The following is a 20,169-nucleotide window of genomic DNA, read 5'->3' on the forward strand; positions in this document are numbered from 1 at the left end:
ATTGATTTGGTCTTTAAATTGGTGAGTGGTAGAAATAGCTTCTTGCAAAAGGTGCAGCCTAAATTCTTGTTGCATATTCCTGAATGGTGTGGCACCAAGGAACTGCTTTGTGGAGGTGACAAATATATTATTATTCCATGTTTATAATTACATGTATATTTATGTGTGAAGCTTGTGTGGTTCAGGTACATGGGTACGATAACTGGCATAAGTGACCTGGATCCTGTTCGTTGGCCAAATTCTCATTGGCGATCGGTTAAGGTAAATATGTGTAGTACCTATACGTCTTTCAACATGCATGCAGTTGTGCACTCTTATTTTCCTTGATAACGTTTCAGACCTATATAATGAAGTACTTATGTTCAGTATAATGTTGCCTTAAGAAAGGGTTTCTGTGTGAATTTCTTTCCAGGTTCTCTCTTGTTAAAAGTTCCACTGATTTTGAATTATTATGGTTGTTTGTTATCTAAATATGCCTTTTTATCAATCTTAAAATGCAAAGAAGCTATTTTTTATTTTTTATTATTTATTTATTTATTTATTTTTATGTCATGACGCTATTTTATTTATTTCATATTTTTTTGGGTTTTCTTTTGTTAAAAATTCCATGTGGGGCAGATTTCAATATAAGGATGTGCTCATGTATGTATTTTCAATTTTTTTTAGCTTTTGAATAATAATTTAAGAACAATCAATTTGAATTGGTAATATCTCGTGTTATTTGATGGTGCTGTTCTATCTACTCTGTGCTAGAGTTATTACCACATTTTCACTTGCCCTTTTTTTTTTTTGTTTTTTGTTTGGTGTTGTTGGTTGTAATTTGATTGGGTTGATGATTGAGTACAAGTTTCTCTAGGTAGAGTTAACATGTGGGAAAACTGGCAAACCATTCAAGTATCCATTTCTTTTAAGTTCATTGAAGATTAGAGGAGAATTTATGTCCATGATTTTTTGTACTTCAGACTACTAATGTTGAAAGAAATTATTATCTTTTTAATCAGAATCAAATAATTCATTTTATTGAATTTCAAACAATTATATGAAGAAGAATGAGTTATCCTTTCCAAAAAACAAAGCTTGTCTTGAAGGAAGAAAGAGTTGTAGAAAAGAAAGCAAAAAAGGAGAGTTAGAAGTAAAAAAAAAAAAAAAAAAAAAATCCCCAAATATAAAGCAGCTACAAAACATGAAATTAGTGCTCATGGAGGTAAAAGATTCCTTACAAAATGCTCTAATTGATTAGCTTTATGCTTAGCTAGATGATTTGCTATCTGATTAAATGCAATACAAATTGATGGTGGTGAAAGGATGTGATGATGCCTGAAAAGCACATGGATAGAGGGCATTGTTGCCAAGAGCTTAACGGAGAATGGATCTAGATATAATTGGATGCCAAAAATGCAATTATCTAGGCAATCCTAGGCAGCTGGTATCAAGGCTTTATTGACCTGAACTGGATTGAAATATTGAGTACAGTTGCAAAAGGTGTAGGACTTTGGTAATGTTATAAACCAGAACCTTACACATATAGTCCAATTTGAGAATTGAAAGGTTCAATTTCAGTTTTTGTTTTTAAGAACTTTTTAAAAAGAACACATTGTTCTTTGATTGGTATTTCAACACACACACACACAAACACACACACACACACACCTATTTGGTCATTTAAATCTATAATTGAAATTTTTGTTGATGCTTGTAGATATTGGCCATACTTGACATATCAGCTGATGCTTGACGAGTCAAATCTCTTTGTTAAGTTTCTCATCTTAGGAAAATATTCCACTAATTGAACAAATGTGAGATTATTGACTCATCACTTGGCTAATTTACCTGTTTGGACTAACTTGTTAATTCTGAAACTGTTGGAAATGAAAGGGCGAAGGAGTTTACATCATTTGTGAGACAGCCTTGTTACCAAAATGAATTGTTAGATTATCCTTCAAACAACTTGGTCCCATACATACACAAACACACACACACACACACACACGCGCACACATGTGCACATACACACACACACACACACACACACACACACATATATATATTTGTAGTTGGGGATTAAAATATCAAGATATTTCAGCGATATATCACCGAAATATCATGATATTTACCATGGATATATTGGTGGTCAATGCGGGTCAACGCAGGGCGGTTAAAACTAAAAAATTGGCTTTTTTTTTTTGCTGCTGAGGGGACTTGAACCCTAAACAAAACGTTTGGTAAGCACCTCAGCGCACCATTGGGGCAAGTTTTCCCCGTGATAAATATTTTGCACCAAACATATATATATTATACGTTATCATATAAACAAAATATTAAAATAATACTTTAATGAACAAATTAATTATAATTATTTTATAATTAAATGAAATTTTTTTATTTATTTGATTAACAAAAATATAAAAATTATCATGATAATTTTCTTCAGTGTTTTTAATATCATTAATATATTAATTAAATATTAAAAAATTATACATTTATCATCATTTATTTTACATCATTTAATATAATTGAATTAAATCTATCATAATTTTAATATTAAATATATTTTAAATTTGATATATTATAATCAAATATTACAATATTATATCAAATAATATTTGATGTAATTTAATAATCAACATACACTTATAAAATTTATATTTTTTTATTGACACATACAATATTATTGTCAAATATGATAAATTATATCACACACACACACACACATACACACACACACACACACACACATATATATATATATGTATATCAATTTCTTCAGCAAAACAACTTTAAAATGTCTATTATAATTCTAATTTCATTTCTAAGAGGTTTTTATTTTTTTTATTTTTTTTTTATGTTTTGATCAATTTTGGGTCTTCCGATATTTTGTGTCAAAATAACTGCCGATATATCTCCAATATATCTGTGATTATCGATATTTTTATCCTTGTTTGTAGTAGTGGCCTGTGTGATAGTAAAGTGGTTCCATGGCCATGAGGAAGTTCCTAGTAGAGTGATCACTAAGCAAGGGTATAAAATAGAGGAAGTTGCAAAGCTTGTAACCTCCATCTAGAACATCATCAAACCTAGACTCACAAATCAGTAGATCTTCTATCATAGGAATACAAGTAACTTGAACTAAACTTAGGGCACAATTAGGAGTCATAGCTATGGTTATAGTTTGTAGGCTTGAAGTGATCATAAGGGTAGTTGATTAGCAAGTCAAGCTTTCACTTTACTTGTTTTCTTTGTAATTCTGTGAACATCTCCAAGTGCTTCCAAGAGAAACTAAAATGCATTCGTTACATTGCTTGAAGGAGATAGAAGTCTTGGTTTTTTTTTTTTTTTTCTTTTGGTGATGGAAAAAGCTTTGAAACCATTAGTTGTGGTAAATTATGACACAAAACAATAATAGGGAGAATAATATAAGAAATGAAAATAGATAATGAAAAGCATATAAGGAGTTATGTGGTTTTGCTAACTATGCCTACATCTATAGATGAGAAAGAATCATTCAACTATACCATGGAAAATATAAAAAATAAAAAACTATTGAGCTTGAAACATTCCATGTTTTTTTTCTCCATTCATACATCTGAACCTTGAGCTCTTACTCCTGTGGGTGTCTCTCACTCTCCCTCACATTTCTACCTACTCAGTGTAGGTTTAACGACTGGTATTTGTTTTATCTATTCCATGTAATATTTGTTATGGTAGAATAGAATGATTTTCTCTTATCTTTGGATGTAGACATAATTGGTCAAATCATGTCAAAATCTCATGGTTCTGTTTGAATGATTTTGCTTTATCTTGATGTTTTAAAGTAATTTATTGTATTGAAGCTTCCACTAGGACAAATAATGCCAAAGCTTTTGCTGACGCCACAAGAATATCAGAGCTTTTTCAGCACAACAGTAGGCTAACATTAGGATGTTGATTGTCTTTCAGCAGTGGCTGACCTTGTAACATGCTGGTCTTTGGTCACTGTTTGTTCAAGTGAAATGAATTGTTCCTCTTGCTTAGGTGCACAAGACATCAATTGATTTTGCCACATCTGATACACACCTGCTATTAAGCATTCCTGGAACACACAACAAGGATGTTGGACTTGATGATTTTGTTAACTAAGGGCATCAATTAGATGACCTCTCAGAGATGTGCAGTTGAGACTTAGAGCCCTCAAGGATTTAGAGGACTGAAGATAATTGGCCAGGTTGAAGAAGGATCATAAACAACCCTAGTAGTTGTCTGTGACTATAGCTGAAGTTGTTTGTCTCATAGCTTGGGCAGGCATTTTAGAGCAAGTTACTATCATATATGGGAGTTTGGAAAAGGCTATGTCTATGACTCAGGCTTTGAGGCCATTATTTGAGGAGTTATGACTGTCTTGATGTATTGTTGAAGAGGACAGTTGACACCAATCCTCAAAGTAACTAGGAGGTTAGAACTCCAAATCTCCTTTGTAAAAGCAGCTATTGGCAAAATGATGGATGCAAGATGTAAGTAATTTCCAGAGTGAAGCCAACAAAACAACAGTCAGCAAAGTTGGTCCTTCCAAAGAAAGGAAAAATTTGTGTAAATGTCAACCTTGCAGGAATAGTTCAACTGTTGAACATGGTGAAAATTGCACATTATTTTTCCATAAAAGAAACAAGAGGGCTTTCAGTGGATCTAAGCAATAGACTAAAGGTATCTCTTGTGCGGGAGAGGCTTCTTCAACCACTGATTCCAAGAAATTTAGCACAAGATGGATATTTCTTGATCCCTTAACCCAAAAGGATTGAACTCCAGGTTTCTAAAGCATGTTTTCACATGGTCTCTTTGATACCCTTTTTGTAGTTGGTGCATTTATTTGTCTGCAGCATTTAGGTACTTCGTTGTTTTGCAATTCTTTTTATGATTGCAATTACAATTAGGACCACCCTTAATTTTGTTTTAAGGTGGATGATTATGTGCAGATGGGATGATACAGTAGCTTCTATATTTTTTCTTATGAAGTATGTTTCATTAGAGAGACTAATTATTCCATATTTGGAAGTTCTCATTTTGTTACTTCTATCCCAAAGTTGGAAAAAACACTTTCTATTGCTTGTATACAAACCCTTAACCATGTAGTACATCATTAGCTTCAGTTATGTTGGTTTGTTCTGATTCAGTCTGCTTTTTGATGGATGACTTCATTGAATATTTGGGATCATACCCACTTATATAACTCCTATCCATATGATACACTCTCATCTGTTCCCATTGGGGCGATGTCCCTTTGCTATTTGGTTGCTTTCAACTAAGCAAATACAGTGTTCCAATGCTTGAAGTTTCTCTATTGGAGTGTTTGTGTTAACAGCACTTGGATAATCTTTCCATTAACAAATATTGGAACTATTAGACTTCCTATAAACCATCTGGTTTACTTACTGTTTGCTAAAATACTAACATAGTTTCCCTCAAAATTCGTCAGCAACAATGATTTATTTTATTTTATTTTATTTTTTTGTCTTCAGACAATTTTCTTATCAATAGCTAGGATAAGATTTGTTTCTGTTTGAGGATAGCATGAGCCAACAACATATTGTTCTTTGTAGTACTTATTATTTGTTATTTTAAATTTTTTAACTTTTTATTTTGTAGGTTGGTTGGGATGAGTCAACTGCAGGTGAGAGGCAGCCAAGGGTATCGTTGTGGGAAATTGAGCCTTTAACAACTTTCCCCATGTATCCATCATTGTTTCCCCTCAGACTAAAACGACCCTGGCATCCTGGGGCCTCATCTTTGCATGGTACACATTCTAAAATGTTTCTTTTGGTGCTTTTACTTCAAACACCTTACTTTTATTGGTTAGGATGAAACCATAAATGCATTTATATGTGATGTCAAAGGAGGCTTAAGTTGAGGTGGGGAAAAATAAATCTCATGCTAGGGTTGGTGCGTTTTGAAAAATTTAAATCTGATCAAATAGTCAGTATCCATCTTAGTGTTCTGGAGTATGGTAAAGGCCTAGTTCTATTGCCTTGAATATTATGTTTTCTTATTTTACTAGAATTGTTGTATGGTATTTATGGATGAAACTACAATAGAAGTTGGCTGGAATAGGCATCCTGTGCTTACAAAGCTGGATGTACTCTTCATGTAGATGGCATGTGATCTTTTCTAGATAATGTGCTTAATACATATAGAAGAGGATGATGGAATTTAAGTTGCTCAAAGATTTACTTTCTGTAACAATATCATTTATATTCACCCCAGTAAAGCCCTTTTCTGAATGTTATCCTTGTTGATTTTAATACACGGGTATTTGGATTGCATTGGGTGTCTTCAAATACCAGACCACCTGTTTTTGTCATTTGTTTTTTCTTTTTTCCATTGTCTTGTTACAGACAGCAGAGACGAAGCTGCTAATGGCTTAATGTGGCTAAGGGGAGAAACTGGAGACCAAGGTCTTCAGTCACTGAATTTTCAAACTGTTGGTATGTTTCCTTGGACGCAGCAGAGGCTGGATCCAACATTTCTAGGAAATGATCATAATCAGCAATACCAAGCCATGTTGGCAGCTGGGTTGCAGAATTTAGGAAGCGGGGATCCTCTGAAACAGCAATTCATGCAGTTTCAGCAGCCTTTCCAATATCTTCAACAGACGGGCAGCAATAATCCATTGTTGCAGCAGCGGCAGCAGCCCCAAGTGATTCAACAAACAATTCCTCAACATATGTCGCATGCACAAACTCAAATTTTACAAGATAACTTGCCCCGGCACCTTCTACAGCAACAACTTAACAATCAACAGGAGCAGCCACAGCAGCAACATTCTTATCAAGAATCATTTCAGATTCAAAGTGATCAGCTCCAGCAGAGGCAGCAGCCAAATGTGTCATCTCTATCATTTTCAAAAGCTGACTTCCCAGATTCTAACACCAAGTTCTCATCTATTACTCCTTCCAGTATGCAAAATATGCTTGGTTCTATGTGTCCTGAAGGGAGTGGCAATCTCTTGAACTTCTCGAGAACAACTGGTCAGTCTATGCTTAGTGAGCAGCCACCACAACAACCATGGGCAACAAAGTTCGCACATTCACAGTTCAATGCCTTTGCCAACTCAACTTCGCTCCCACCATTTACGGGGAAGGATGCTGCAGTGGAACCAGAAAACTGTAACTTGGATGCCCAGAATCATACTCTTTTTGGTGTAAACATTGATTCGTCTGGGCTGCTACTCCCCACAACAGTGCCCAGTTTTGGTAGCTCAGTTGATGCTGATGTTTCCTCGATGCCATTAGGGGCTTCTACGTTTCAGGGCTCTTTATTTGGTTGCGTGCAAGACCCTTCAGAGTTGTTGCAGAATGCAGGACAAGTTGATCCTCCAACTCCAAGCCGAACATTTGTCAAGGTGTGAACCACAAACAAATGGACCTTTCTTTTATTTATTATCTGTTTAAGAGTGCTGGGCAAATCGTGGCCTGTTTACTTGTGTAGGTTTACAAATCGGGATCGGTTGGGCGGTCATTAGACATCACCCGGTTCAGCAGCTATCATGAACTGCGAGAGGAGCTGGGTCAGATGTTTGGAATTGAGGGGAAACTAGAAAACCCTCTGAGATCAGGCTGGCAGCTTGTATTTGTTGACAGGGAGAACGATGTGCTTCTCCTTGGAGACGACCCATGGGAGTAAGTGTGAAATTTATATTGAATCATCCCATAATGTTAGTAGGATTTAAAGAAGTGGCCTCAATTATCCTGCGCAAACTAGGGACTCTAGTGTTGGGTTATGATGGACTGACCATGTGTGATTCCCATGTGCAGGGCATTTGTGAATAATGTCTGGTACATCAAGATACTTTCACCAGAGGATGTGCAGAAAATGGGGAAACAGGGGATTGAATCAGGATTCAGCCCAAATAGTGCTCAAAGGATGAATAGCAGTGGAACTGATGATCGAGACCTTGTTTCTGGACTACCCTCTGCTGGGTCGCTTGAGTACTGAGAATGCATGGAAAATCAGTTCTATAACACGCCAGAGTCATTGCTTCAAGTCCTACTCTTGGGAGTGAAATAAATGTCTTGTTGTATGCATTTTGTCCGGGATTTCCACGTTATGGTGTGTGCCATTTCTCTCCTGTCTGTTTGCTGTGCACTTGTCTGTACAAGTATTGTATACAACCTGTATCACCCATGCTACTTAGTTATTGCCATGAATGGGTTTCATATATTAAAAATGTGTAGGATCAGGACTTAGAGATTAGATTTTATTGGAAAATGATAAAACATTTCTTGCCAGCCTAGGCTTGTGGGAACTAAGCTATTGAATGACACCCTTGTTAAGGTATCGCCACTCTCACACCTCTATTGTTTCATATTTATTCTTATAATTGCCAGTCAGCTGTTTTCGAAGAGTACTTTCAGACTCCTTTGAACCTTCACCTCAATTTGTGATGTATGAAAAAATGGTGACAGGAGAAATAAACAATGAAAAAATGATCGGGAGAACAATGCAGAAATTCATACAACTTTCAGTGATACAGGGGTTTTATGCATAGAATAAAAAATCCATTCTAAGAAACTGTTAAGACTGTTTTGTTATTTCCACTGTATGCACATTGAATTCTTGCCTTCCAAATTACAATTATACCAAACCAGAATAATCTATTTTCCTTTAAATACTCTCCCTCAAGTTGGAGTGTGAATGTCAAGAACTCCCAACTTGTTAAGATGAGATTTGAAAGCTATTTGCTCCAATGGTTTTGTGAATGTGTCGACAACTTGTTTCCCCGTTTGCACATAAATCATTTCAATTTTATTGTTTTGAATTTGCTAACGGATTGTGTGACAATCTAGCTCAATGTATTTAGTGTGTTCATGATACATTGGATTTGCTGCAATGTATATGGCAGCTTGATTGTCACAAAACAACCTTGCAGATTCATGGTGATCAGCGTAAATCTTGAAGCAAATACCTAAGCCAAGTAAGTTCGCACGTGATCGCTGCCATTGACTTATATTCGGTTTCTATTGGAGGTTTGGGCACTGTTGTTTGCTTCTTGCTTTTCAAAGACACAAGAGCTTTGCCAAGAAATATATATTACTTTGTGATTGACCTTCGCGTAGTTGAGCATCTGGCTCATTCCGCAACACAATAGCCAACTAATTTCAATTGGCCATGTCATAGGAAGAATAGTCCTTGCCTTGGTGCATCTTTTAGGTATCAAAGGATGTGATGTACGGAATTAAGATATGGTCTTCTTGTTTGTCGCATAAATTGACTAAGAATGGATATTGAATATGTGATTTCTGGTCTTATGATAGTAAGATAAATTAATTTTCCAACTATCCTATGATAATGGGTTGGTCCTTGAGAAGATCATCGTCAATTGGAATTAGCTTCAAATTTTGTTCGATTGGAAATTTGGTAGGCTTCACACCAAGTAATGGAACTTTTTCTAATGTCCAATGTATGTTTACATTGGCAAATGGAAATTCCAGCTTTGGAGCGTGTAACTTCGACCCCAAGAAAATACTTCAAATTTCAAGGTCCTTGACTCGAAAACAAGTGCTTAGATGCTTCTTAAAGTCACTAATCACCTCTTCATTGTTCTATATTATAATCATGTTATCAACGTATAGTAATATGTTTGTGAAAGAATCACATGAACCTTGGTGAATAAAGAATAGCTTGCTCTTGATTGTTTGAAACCAATATTTTGGATCGCAGAAGAGAACTTATGAAACCAACTTTGAGAGGCTTGCTTAAGGCCGTATAAAGATTTATTGAGTTGACATACAATTTGCTCTCTCTATCGACGAAAACCACGTAGGAGATGCATTTTAACTTCCTTAAAGAGTTCCCCATGTAGAAAAGTGTTTTGGACCTCCATTTGATGGAGATCCCAATTTCGAACAACAACAATAGTTAAGAGGCAACGCACAATGATTGGTTTGGCAATTGAGGCAAAAGTTTCCTTGTAGTCAATGCCTTCACATTTTGTAAACCCTTTGGCAACTAGTTGGGCTTTATAATGCTCGACAGTTCCATTAGAGTTATATTTAATTTTGAATATCCATTTACAATTGATGGGGTGATGACCAGGAGGAAGAGGAACCATGGTCCATGTATTATTGTTTATAAGAGCACAAAGTTCTACTTGCATTGCTTCAACCCACTTAGGATTATGGTGGGCCTACTTATAAGATGCTGGTTTTTCCAAGTGAGAAATATTATGCACAAATTTATGTTGAGGAATAGAAAAGTTAGAGTAAAAGTGATATATCGATTGAGAATGTACCATGTACTGGACGTGGAAGGAGTGAATACTCCCTAGTTAAACAACAAGGCATGGTTGACTTGATAGTCTCTAAGATGAGTTGGGGCCTTGGTGGATAGAGTAGAATGACAAAGAGGGGGCTAATGTTGTGGTGATTTGTGTGGATTCAATAGGAATGGAAATTTCCATAGAGGATGATGGTTCGACTTAGGAAAGTGATGAGAGAGAATCAAGAGAGTCAATCATGGCTGAGGGAGTAGTGGTTGTGACTTCATCAAGAGGTTTAGGTGAAACAGGATAATCATATTGATTTTTGAGTGGTGAGGTAGAAAAAGGAAACATGTGCTCATGAAAAACATCCTAAGAGGTGAAAAATTTCTTAGTATCAAGATCATATACACGAAATCCTTTTTGGCCAAGGGGATAGCCAACAAAAATGCACTAATGGGCACGCATGTTAAATTTGTGCATGGGTGTGAGGTTGGTTGCATGGAATAAACATCCAAAAATTTGAATGTGAGAGTAAGTGGGTGACTTTCCATGTAAAATTTCATATGGTGACCTGTGAGACAACAAGGGTGTAGGTAGATGATAAATGAGATAGTAAATTGTTTGGACACTATCTCCCCAAAACTCTATAGGTAAATTTGCTTGAAAGTGAAAGGCATGTCTTGAACCACACAAAAATCAGGGTAAAATGTCACATTACATTTCAATGCTTGAGTGAGCTTGCTAACTGACAACAAATTAGCTCGAAATTTTGGACCATGTTGTCCCATTAAGAATCAAATTAGATGATAACTCAATAGACCGAGTCGACTTGATTTCAACTTGACCATCATTAGTCGACAAAATCATGATTAATATCCAATTTATTTGGTGACAATGGTGACTTAGGTATGTGATTGATCACACTGCTATCCACAATCCAATTTAAAGTTGAATGTGAACCATATTGAGTATTATTGCAACTGGATGTGGTTATACCTATAGTATTTGTGAAATATTGGTTATTACCATTCTCTTTTCAAAACAAGGCCATGAGTTGATCATACTCTTTAGTGATAAATGAAACCGTCCTTATAGTTGGTCCTTTGATTGGTTCCATTGTATTAGTATGAATGTTGTGTGCAACTGGTTTCTTTAGCTTCACATTCTTGTCATGCAATTTGTGACCAAATGAACACCCAAGCAAATAAAAACAATGATCAACAAGGTGGCCATTTTGATTGCAATAGCTACACTTGAGTTGCTTTCTTGGAGTCCCTCTTGCATCGTGGAAGGTCAAATTGTTTGGGCGAGTTGTATCATCTGTTGCAAATGAGTCAGTTGCATTGCATGATGGTCAGTATTAGGCTTGCATTGCGAGGCCACATCAACTTGTCTTTCTTGTTGATGCACTGAAGCATGGGCCTTGCGCGTGTTTAGTAGAGGACTCATCATCAAAATTGATCCTCATACAGTGGCATAGAATTCGGTTAGTCCCATAAGGAATTGCATGACCCTTTCATTTTCTTTTTGTTTGGCAAGGTCATTTAGCCCACCATAAGTGTAAGCTAGGGGATTAAGGTATAAATTTAGTTCATCCCAAAGTGCTATCATTTTGGTGCAATAAAAAAAAAAAAAAAAAAAGATTGCTATTCCTATTGATGTTCAATAATTTCTTATCGAATCTGACAAATTATGGAGTCATTTCCCTATGAGAATCTCTCTTTGAGATCATTCCAAACTTCGGCAACTGTCTCGAGATAGATAACACTGCTGACTATGCCAAGGATGGATTGAGTTCAGGATTCATGAAAACACCATGTCATTGCATCACCGCCAAATGGGAAACTTTGGATCTATAGATGCTAGTGCCTCAATGGATCCATTGATGAATTTGATCTTATTCTTTGCACTAAGACTTATATGCATGACACGACTCCATTGCCCATAGTTGTAACCTTCAAGGAGTTTGGAGACAAAAACAATTCTCGAATGGCCCAAGTGATGCAAAACAAGAGGATTCGAAACATTAATCATTGTTTCTACAACCTTTGTTTCTTTGTATTTCTCTATTTCTTTGTACATACAACTTTTGGTGATATGAGGGCTTTCTACATAGAATAAAAAAATCTATTCTAAGAAATTGTTGATTGTTTTGTTATTTACACTGTATGCAGACCAATTTCGTGCCACAATCTGGATTTCATGCCTTCTAAATCACAATTATACCATACCAAAATGATTATTCCAAATCATAATTATACCAAACCAAAATAATCCATTTTACTTTAATAATGTTTGATCAATGCAAGATATATAAATGCCCTTAATTCTTTTTTATATAGAAAAAAGTATAATGACATAAAAGACAAGAAAACCATAAAAAAACTTTTCTAGACTATGTAGCAAGAGGAAAAAAAATAGTAGAAACTTTAAATATTGCATAATGAACCGAGTTTAACTACTTATACTGTGTAGTTTTACGCTTCAACTATGTTAGGACATTAAGTCTTATTTGTATGTTGACAATTTTGTTCCTTTTTTTTGTTTGACCTTAGAATTCTTTTAGATAATGACTTGCTCTCTATTGAAGATCAAGAGTTGATGTTCGTCAAATTGGAAAGTCATAGGTACGTCTAAAAATGTTTAACTTGTAACAATTTAGGCTCCCTCGAGGTATAAAGGGAATTAGATTTGTTTTTGAACTTAAAATGATTTAAAGTTAGCTTCTAAAAGGGGAAATCAAGTAAGAACAAAACCCCTAAAATGACTCCTAACTCTTGAAAAAGTTGTCTGAGGAAAACTTTAGTCTGGGTCTAATGATCATGTTACTTATTGGGAAGGTGCCTAAAATAAGTAGCACCCCTCTAAGCCCTAAGATGGTCTCTACTAATTGAGTTGAGGGAAATATGACAATTAATTAATTGATTATGAATAGTAAGATAGGTTAAGGTAATTTCGAAAGTTTGCTAACCCTAGTATGCCAAACAAAGATTCAAACCACAATCATAAAGAAAAAATAAGATGCTTACTTGGATCTGCAACTTAAATGTTGGGCAAAACACCAAAGTTAGTTCAAGTATTATATCACTCAACATGCATTTTATTAGAGGAAATCAAATGAACATCAAGGCACCCAAGGTTAATATCTAACAATTATATAGTTCTTAATGACATACATATTCATGGAATTTTGAAATGGGAAGATAGAAAGCATACCTAGGTAGCAAGCACCCGTGCTTATATAGAAAACGAGGTTAGCTCAACAAGAAGTGTAAAACAATCTCATATAAATCATAAAGCAAACTGATATGCCAAACAAAAATCAAACAATCATATCTTTTGGATTATTATTGAAGGGAAGAAATCAAGGATGATAGCCCTAACCATGTGAATTTTCACTTTAATCATTTTTCACAGTGGATCCTCTCTAGCTCCATTAAGATTGCCTTTCAACATCATTCCAACCTTTCGTACTAGGAAAATCCCAACCATGTGCACTTGCAGGTTGGTTTTGTGAAGAGATAACAGGTTGTGAAGAGATAGTAGGTTATTGTTATCTGGTTATAAAATTAGTTACATATTGTTTACCTGTTAGTTACACATTATTAGAAGTAGTTAGATACAGAGAGAGTTATTTAAGTTGTAAACTTTGTTTTCTCATCAATATGAAATACCCATTTTATCAATTCTAGTATGGTATCAGAGCCATTCTAAATGGCTGGAGAGAATTCATTTTTTTCTTTGTTAGAGAGCTCTCCTTTCATGGCGAAATTTGTTCCAGTTGTATTCACACACTCGTTGTCAATCAAATTAGATGATATCAATTTTCTTTTTTGGAAACAACAAGTTGGAGTTGCAATACGAGGTCACAAACTACAAAAATTTATTCTGGAAAATGAAAATCCACCAGAAAGGTTTCTTACGGTTGGAGATTGTGTTCAAGGGAAGATAAATCCAAAGTATCTTGACAGGGAACAACAAGATCAACTGCTCTTTTCATAGCTACTTTCTTCAATGACAGAAGTGATGCTCACATGAATGGTTGGGTGTGAAACTTCACATCAGATTTGGAAAACTCTTGAGGTGTTCTTTCCCTCACAAACCAAAGGTAAGATATCTCAGTTCAAGACTAGACTCCATAACACAAAGAAGGGTGATATATCAGTAAATGATTATTTGTTAAAGATTAAATCCCTAATTGATTAGCTAGCTTCTATTGGATATGTTGTTACAACCAAAGATCATATAGATGCAATCTTTGATGGATTGTCTTCTGAGTACGATACATTTGTTGTTTTGGTGAATTCAAGAAATGATCCGTATACAGTTGCAGAGATTGAATCATTGTTGTTAGCACAAGAAAGCAGGATTGAAAAACATTCTAAGGAGCTTGATTTAACAAATCAAGTGAATATGGCGAAGATAGCTAACAATCAACAGCCCCATAAAATGTTTAATGGAGGATAAGGTGGTTTTCAATGCAATTTTACTGGACAAAGTAATTACAGATCTCAAAATTTCAATCCTACTTATGACACACATAATCAAGGAAATAGAAGAAGTGGTAGGCAACAATGGAAGCCACAATGCCAGTTGTGTGGTAAAATTGGGCATGTAGCTGGAAAATGCTATCATAGGTTTGATCCAACCTTCATTCCAAAAAGCTCACCATTTTTTGCTTTCGTAAGATGCAACTTTCACACATGTCAAAATCAATGGACTTCAATTTTGGTAGTTTTCCTTTTGACAACAGAATCTTCATCCCTTTCTCACTCATGTGACCAAGTTTGCGGTGCCATAGGCTTGTATCAGTACTTGCATCAGAAACTGCAATTGTGTCTCTTGGACATGAGGTCATATACAGAGTACCAATCTTCTTTTAATGAGTCAATACCCTAGCTCCCCTTGTAACCTTCCAAGTACCACCAACAAATAGTATTGCATGTCCTTTATCATCAAGTTGTCCAACAGAAATCAGATTCCTCCTCAGGTCAGGAATATGTCGAACCTTCTCCAGTAACCAAACAGATCCATTGGGCAATGATATCCGGACGTCTCCCAGACCCACAACATCCAAGGCTGAACCATTAGCCAAATACACCTTACCAAAATCACCTGTAGCATAATTCTGTATGATTTCTTGGTGTGGAATGGTATGAAACGAAGCTCCTGAATCCAAACCCAATCATCAAGTGGACTGTCTACTGCAAGAAGTAATGCATCCTGTACCTCTTCTGTTACAACATTAGCAGAATCATCTTCATTCTTCTTTTTAGGACTTTTGCATTGCCTTCTAAAGTGATCTGTTTTCCCACAGTTCCAACATTGTACTTGTTGGCTTGATCTAGATTTGCTTCTGTTCATATTAGAATTCTTGGATTTTGATCTACCCCAGTTTGAATTTTTGTCATTACCTCTGCCTCTTGTCTCAAGCATTAGGGTAAAACCAGATCTTAAGGTTTCGCCTGCATCTCTTCAGCGAGTCTCCTCAGCCAGAATTAAATCTCATATATCATTGTACTTGAGCTTTTCCTTTCCCGTAGAATTGCTTACTACCATCCTCATTGCCTCCCAACTATTTGACAAATAAGCCAAGACAATCAGAGCACGAATCTCATCATCAAAATCAATTTCTATAGACGACAATTGATTTGTGATTATATTAAATTCATTAAGATGTGCTACTGATGCATTCTCTGTCATCTTCAAATTGAACAATTTCTTCATCAGATGCACCTTATTGTTTGCATACGACTTTTCATACATATCGGACAAAGCCTTCATCAGATCTGTTATGGTCTTCTCCTTTACAACATTGTGTGCAATAGACTTAGACAAAGTTAACCTAATAACTCCTAGAACCTATTTGTCAAGAAGTGCCCATTCCTCAACCTTCATACTCTCAGGTTTTGTCCCCAAAAGAGGCGGATGCAATTTTCTCCCATAGAGATAATCTTCAATATGCATCCTCCAATACGCAAAGTTTGTGCCATCAAACTTTTCTATTCCAGACACCTTTCATGTTTCCTCTGCCATTGCTCCCACTCAAACCTAACCCTAGGCTTTAATACCAGTTGAAGGGAATTAAGTCAAATTCCCAACCCGTGAGAAACAAAAAAAAAAAAAAAAAAAAAAAAAAAAAAAAAAAAAAAAAAAAAGAGAAAACACACTCCAAAGAAAAACAATCACACACACAAGACAGTATTTATGTGGTTCGACAATTTGCCTACATCCACGGAATTGTAAGGATATCACTATTATCAAGGAATAATACAAAGTATTACACAGTTTCAATATTTTTCTCTCTATATATAACACGACAACCACACCACACTAAAAAACCTTAATTCCAAAATGCGGTTCCACAATGGGCTAAATGGACCCAAAATTTTTTCTCAAGTCGGGTCGTCAAACCGGATCAAACAAAACTATGCTCCACAAAGCCCAACATTTAGGTCCATCAAAGTAACTTTTTACAATAATGCTTTTCTAAAAAAATCTTTTAATTTATTTTCCAAGAATCATGATATTTTATTTTATTGCCCATTGTATCTTCAAATAATTTCCTTTCATACTTATTTGATCTATTTTTCTCTCTCATCCATCTACTTCATTACCTTTTAAGATTCTTGTTATTTTAAAAAAAACTAGTTATTATAAATATATTAATTGAATAAAAATAAAATAGGAAAATGAGAGTATTACTTCTACAATGCCTTTGGATATATTTCCTATTTGTTGTTCTTAATATAAAAAGTTTCTATACGAAAATAGAAAATCTTTTACAAGAAGCATAAATTTACATTTAATCTCTAAAATTCATTTTTAAAAATTTAGAATATGAGCAGAGTAAAATTTAATAGCCCAAAATTTCAAACAGTTTTAAAAACCACTAATTTCTCAATGTAAGTCTATCTTATGTAAAATGTAATAGGTATTATTTTTTTTATTTTAAAAGTAAAAAAAGAGGGAAATCTATCCAAATGGGTACTTATTTAATAAAAAATGATTTTATATCAAAATATGTAAAATTTTAATATCCTTATTTGATCTCACAAATGTTTGTTAGTTGATAATAAGGCAACAATATAAATTATCAAATATTTAAATATTATTTTTGAAATATGCATGAAAACTGATTTTTTCTTATTCCTTAAAAGTTAAAGCAACATTTCATGTATCTAATTAATTTGCATGTATTCAAGATATAAAAGAAATGATAGTATATATATAATTATTTTTTTATCAAAAATTATTTGTAATTTTATTTTCAATATTATGTTTTCTTTATTGTACAAAAGATATAAAAAAGACTTATGAAAAAAAAATTTACCATGATGATATTTTTAATAATCAAATAAATCAAATTTAGAGATAAAATAATTAAATAATTTGTTTACTAAAGTTAGTTTGTATATATGTCAAAAATTTATTTTAATATTTAATTATGCATAGATATATTAGAGGGGTACTTAAATATAACAAAAGCAAATATCAATAATAAGGGCAATATAGCCTAGCTGCATGGTAAAGAAGCTATTTTTCCCCTCAGAAAAATAACAATAAATTTACCAAAATTTCGATTGAAATTTTATAAGTAGCCCTGCAAAAATATTCGGAAATTTTTGGGAAACTTCAATCAAGTGGCTGGAGAAGTGGGTTTGGTTTCTTATATCAATTTTCTTCTAGAATGACTGTCACCTTTCACCTGTATACATTTTCTATTTTTCAAATTTAAAAATAAAAATTTTAATAAAAGATGTAGAAATTCTTATAAAAAAAAAAGGTACATACATATCATTTAAAAAAAAAAAAAACAGTTGGGAAAATTAATATTAAACTTGAGGAAATAAAATTTTTCATATTCTCAATTTTTTTAAAAATTGGAAAATATTTTGAATAAGAACACACAAGTCTAAGAGTTTCTAATTTTAAAAATAAAAAATAAAAAATATAGCCAAATGTAAAATAAATTTTACATTTTATCTGTTTCGTGCCATTTCGACGCCCTTAATGATGATCATATAAGACCATATAATTTAAAGCTCCACGTTATACATAAGTTTGTTTGTTTGTTTGGTTTTTATTTTATTTTATTTGTTGGTTTTCTTGTTTATTTATTTATTTTAATTTTTATTTAACATTTTAGGCTTTAAATTAAACTGTATTCTATGACATCATGAGGGTTGGAAATGCTCAAAGTAAGGGCACGAGTTCACGAGGGTTGCTTGTGAGCAAGGGGTGGTGGTCTTGCATGTCCGGAAACTTGACCCGATTCACCAACGCGAACACCATTGCTTTCAGCCAGGTGGTGCCTGATTTGGGAGTGGTGACAAGGAGGATGTCGGTGTCCTAAGCTCGGAAACGCTGTTGGCTGGCCAGCACTGCTTGTATCTGCCTTGACGGAAACCAAAAACCTTGGTATTGATAGACATCAAAAAGCCATCCTTCTTCTGTAGGGAGGGAGGAGAGTAAGTCCCTGCATTCTTGAGTGAGCCCATCTTCTTGCAAATCCTGGGGAGCAGGGATGGGAGGTTGAGAGCTTGACATGAGGATGCGCCTTCCGCTGTGTCTCCTTGTTTTATGGCCAGTAACATATGAGCAGCACAAGTGACAGGTTTGTATAGGCTCTGGGGCAACCACTTCATCTCAAATCGTGCATGACACCGCTTTGCTTACAATTAAAAATTGAACAGCAGGTTCAAGCTATGATGATTGCAGCTCAGACGTTCAAGCCAACTTTAAATGAATTTTAAATTGTGGATCGGTTCAAGTGCCACCAAGCGAAGACAACTCATTGGTATTTATTTATTGTCATTAGATGCTGAGTTCAATCATTTAACGCCAGAAAATGACAACTCATCGATATCGTTATTATTATTGTATTGATGGTGCAAATTGTTGGCAAGCAGCATTATTAGATCTGAAATTTTTTTGGGAAAGTATCTTAATGAATTAAGCGGCTGTGAACAGCGGCCAAATGCATTTTTAAATATGATTGACTAGAACTTAAGCATGAATATCGCTCATTTTCGACCTATTATATCTAGGCTTTAGTAAAGCATGGAGGTCCAATTTCCCGCAAAGGTAACTTATATTGAACAAATTTTTCTAAAGTTAATACTATATTTTATAAATTTCATCAACCTCTAAATAAAAGGAATTCCTTTGTTATGAGAACAAAAGATCCTATAAATGAAAGATCCGTACACTATGGTTTGACGACATGAAACAAATTATTTAAATATGAACAACAATAAACAAAAATGGAAAAGAAAATAATTATAAGACGATGTTAGTGTAAGTAGGCCACACATCCATGATAGTTTCGATCATTTGGGTTAATTGATTGAAAACAAATCTTCTTACCACTATGTAAAACTTCTTGAGCAACATCCTAAAAAAAGAAAAAAAAATCATTCTATTTTTTAAGTGCTTAGAGTTACAACTTAAATAATTTTTTTTATAATTTTCTAAGCTTTTATTGTATGAGTTGTCTTGGTAAAAGTTCATCACATCTTTTGTCCTTCGTGCATTTGCTCCATTAGCCGATCAATCAAAAAGTTATCCTTTTGTCAATCCCAGTTAGTCAAATTTTTCTTTCATTTACAATTTTATGCAATTCAAATCCTTCATTATGTTCCATTTAAAACAATAAACAAAAGCATAATATATTTAAAGTATGATGTTAAGACAAAATATTGTTTGTATGATCAAGCTAGTATATATACTGTGAGCCTCTTCCATTCTTCAAACATGATAAACCCCACTTGTATAAGAAGTATAACTTGAATATCACATGAACAATATTCAAACATAGAAAGCTATACAAGAAAAATCAACCAAATACAAGAAAAATCAAGCATAAATAATTGAAAACCCTTTTCTTATTCAAAAGTTATGCTTCAAAATTGCATCATCCATCCATGGCATGAACCACA

The 20,169-nt window shown here is 34.3% G+C and overlaps 1 protein-coding gene across 2 annotated transcripts in view; it reads left to right on the top strand.

The window, feature by feature from the left end:
- Positions 1-8,365, top strand: part of LOC117912834 (auxin response factor 8) — a 48,665-nt gene extending 40,300 nt beyond the window's left edge. For both annotated transcript variants that reach the window (XM_034827575.1, XM_034827576.1), the window contains 5 exons: positions 186-261; positions 5,617-5,764; positions 6,363-7,369; positions 7,456-7,646; positions 7,782-8,365. In XM_034827575.1, coding sequence (XP_034683466.1) covers positions 186-261; positions 5,617-5,764; positions 6,363-7,369; positions 7,456-7,646; positions 7,782-7,962 — 1,603 coding nt within the window. In that variant the 3' untranslated portion in view covers positions 7,963-8,365. The remainder of the gene's footprint in view (positions 1-185; positions 262-5,616; positions 5,765-6,362; positions 7,370-7,455; positions 7,647-7,781) is intronic.
- The last annotated feature ends 11,804 nt before the right edge of the window (positions 8,366-20,169 follow it).

The sequence above is a fragment of the Vitis riparia genome, chromosome 4 (genome assembly GCF_004353265.1).
Source record: "Vitis riparia cultivar Riparia Gloire de Montpellier isolate 1030 chromosome 4, EGFV_Vit.rip_1.0, whole genome shotgun sequence".
Lineage (NCBI taxonomy): Eukaryota > Viridiplantae > Streptophyta > Magnoliopsida > Vitales > Vitaceae > Vitis > Vitis riparia.